The sequence below is a fragment of the Fukomys damarensis genome, unplaced genomic scaffold, assembly GCF_012274545.1.
Source record: "Fukomys damarensis isolate Sample0158 unplaced genomic scaffold, DMR_v1.0_HiC HiC_scaffold_3, whole genome shotgun sequence".
Taxonomy (NCBI): Eukaryota; Metazoa; Chordata; class Mammalia; order Rodentia; family Bathyergidae; genus Fukomys; species Fukomys damarensis.
The window spans coordinates 29,515,672-29,517,314 of record NW_022900915.1 but is presented as its reverse complement, the minus strand read 5'-3'; the positions used below and the strand labels follow the sequence as shown (position 1 = coordinate 29,517,314).

General features: G+C 42.2%; 1 protein-coding gene across 1 annotated transcript; it reads right to left on the bottom strand.

Moving 5' to 3' along the window:
- Window positions 1-303: 303 nt before the first annotated feature.
- On the bottom strand, window positions 304-1,002 carry LOC104847792 (DAZ-associated protein 2-like). Its single transcript, XM_033765648.1, is given in 1 exon segment — window positions 304-1,002. A coding segment is annotated over 1 exon segment (699 nt).
- Between the last annotated feature and the right edge of the window lie 641 nt (window positions 1,003-1,643).

Sequence of the window (1,643 nt, the reverse complement as noted above, 5' to 3'; positions counted from 1 at the left end):
GATATAAATCAAAGATTTCAAGGCGATTAAAGACCAATAAGAATAATTTGACAACTTTAATTCTCAGGAAGATCAAAGTTCCCTCCGAACCTAATTTGATGTTTTATCGCTAAAAGCAAAGACCAGCGTGGTACAGTATTACTCCAGAGGAATTAAAGGAAGATCCTTCGGGCTGCTATGCCCACTTTCATTTTATGAATGGTTACCTCCCCTCCCTAAAATGCTTTAGGGAGGAACTGCTATCATAACATTGCTCCTTTATTAAATTTGAAAAATGCCTGAAGTTTGGGCATCAACAAGTGTCTAAACTGCAATAAAAGGGCAATGAAAGGTTAGTATGATTAAAGCAATTACATTGTGAGAATTGCTGAAGGTACCTGATGTCTTTTCTGGCACAAAAGCAGCATTGGTTCCTCCCCAGATGGTGGCACTACCATCTGAACCACCCGTGAAGAAGCTTCCGTTCAGCTGAGTTACCAGGACGTCAGCTGCCTGCAGTGCTGGAGGGCATCCAGGGGGCGGAGGAGGAACTCTGCCAGCAGTAGCCCCCGCTCCAAATGTGGCACCCGCATCATACCCGCCTTCCACCAGCACTGCTGAACCAGGCAGATATGCGGGACCAACTGGATAACAAGCCGTGGGGATTGTGGAACCTAAAGGCCCAACAGCCACAGACCCGGCCATAGGAAGATAAAGAGAGGCGCCGGGAAGAGCAGCTGACATAGTAGGGACTGTGGCAGCCCCTGAGTGTGCAAAGCTGGGACCATAGAGCTCTGAGTAGGCAGGTGGAGCATCATTGCAGGGTGAAGCCTAAGAAACATGAAAGTTCTGAGGGGTTCCTGGGTTCCCAGGAAGCTGCACAGGGCAGGTTGCCTGTGTTGGATATTGACATAGTGTCTGCGGGGCCAGTTCGACTTGGCCTCCCTTTTTTGTTTTGTTTTGTTTTTTATTCATCCTCCTGTTCAGAGTCACTTCCGTTTCCAAAACTGGATGTTTCTTCATCAAGAAAAATGATCCAAATTTCACATGTCATAGAGAAGTTCTTTAAAGCCGGGTGTGGTGGCACATGCTTATAATCCCATCACTCGGGAGGCCGAGGCAGGAGGATCTCAGTAAATTCGAGGCAAGCCTACGATGCATAGTGAGGCTAGCCTGAAATACTGTCTCAAAAAGTTAAAAAATGAATTTATTTAAGACTAAAATATGAATATTATAGAATTTTTATATTGATTCCAGAATGAAATTATTTCAAGTAATATATTGGCTATATATATATACAAATATATTAGTTAATTAGATGATTTTACTCCTGAAAAAACAGACTTTTAGGTACATAGAGATTGGTTCCAATTACAAGTTGACAAAGGATTACATTGAAAAAAGAAGGCTCAGAACAAATAAAGATATCAGAGACTAGATGGTAAAAGAATTCCTTAAAATACATTGTGGATTTCCTAACTCAGCGACTTCTCCCTTTAGAACTAACTGTACTACTAATAATATAAAATTATATTTCACTGAATCATAAATAAGGGGAAGGGTTCTAGCTCTGTGTGACATGAAGTTAAACACACTGGGCTCCATGTGTTCCACAGAACACTTCTCTAAAATCAGTCAGGCTGCACATAGCAGCTATTTGAAGG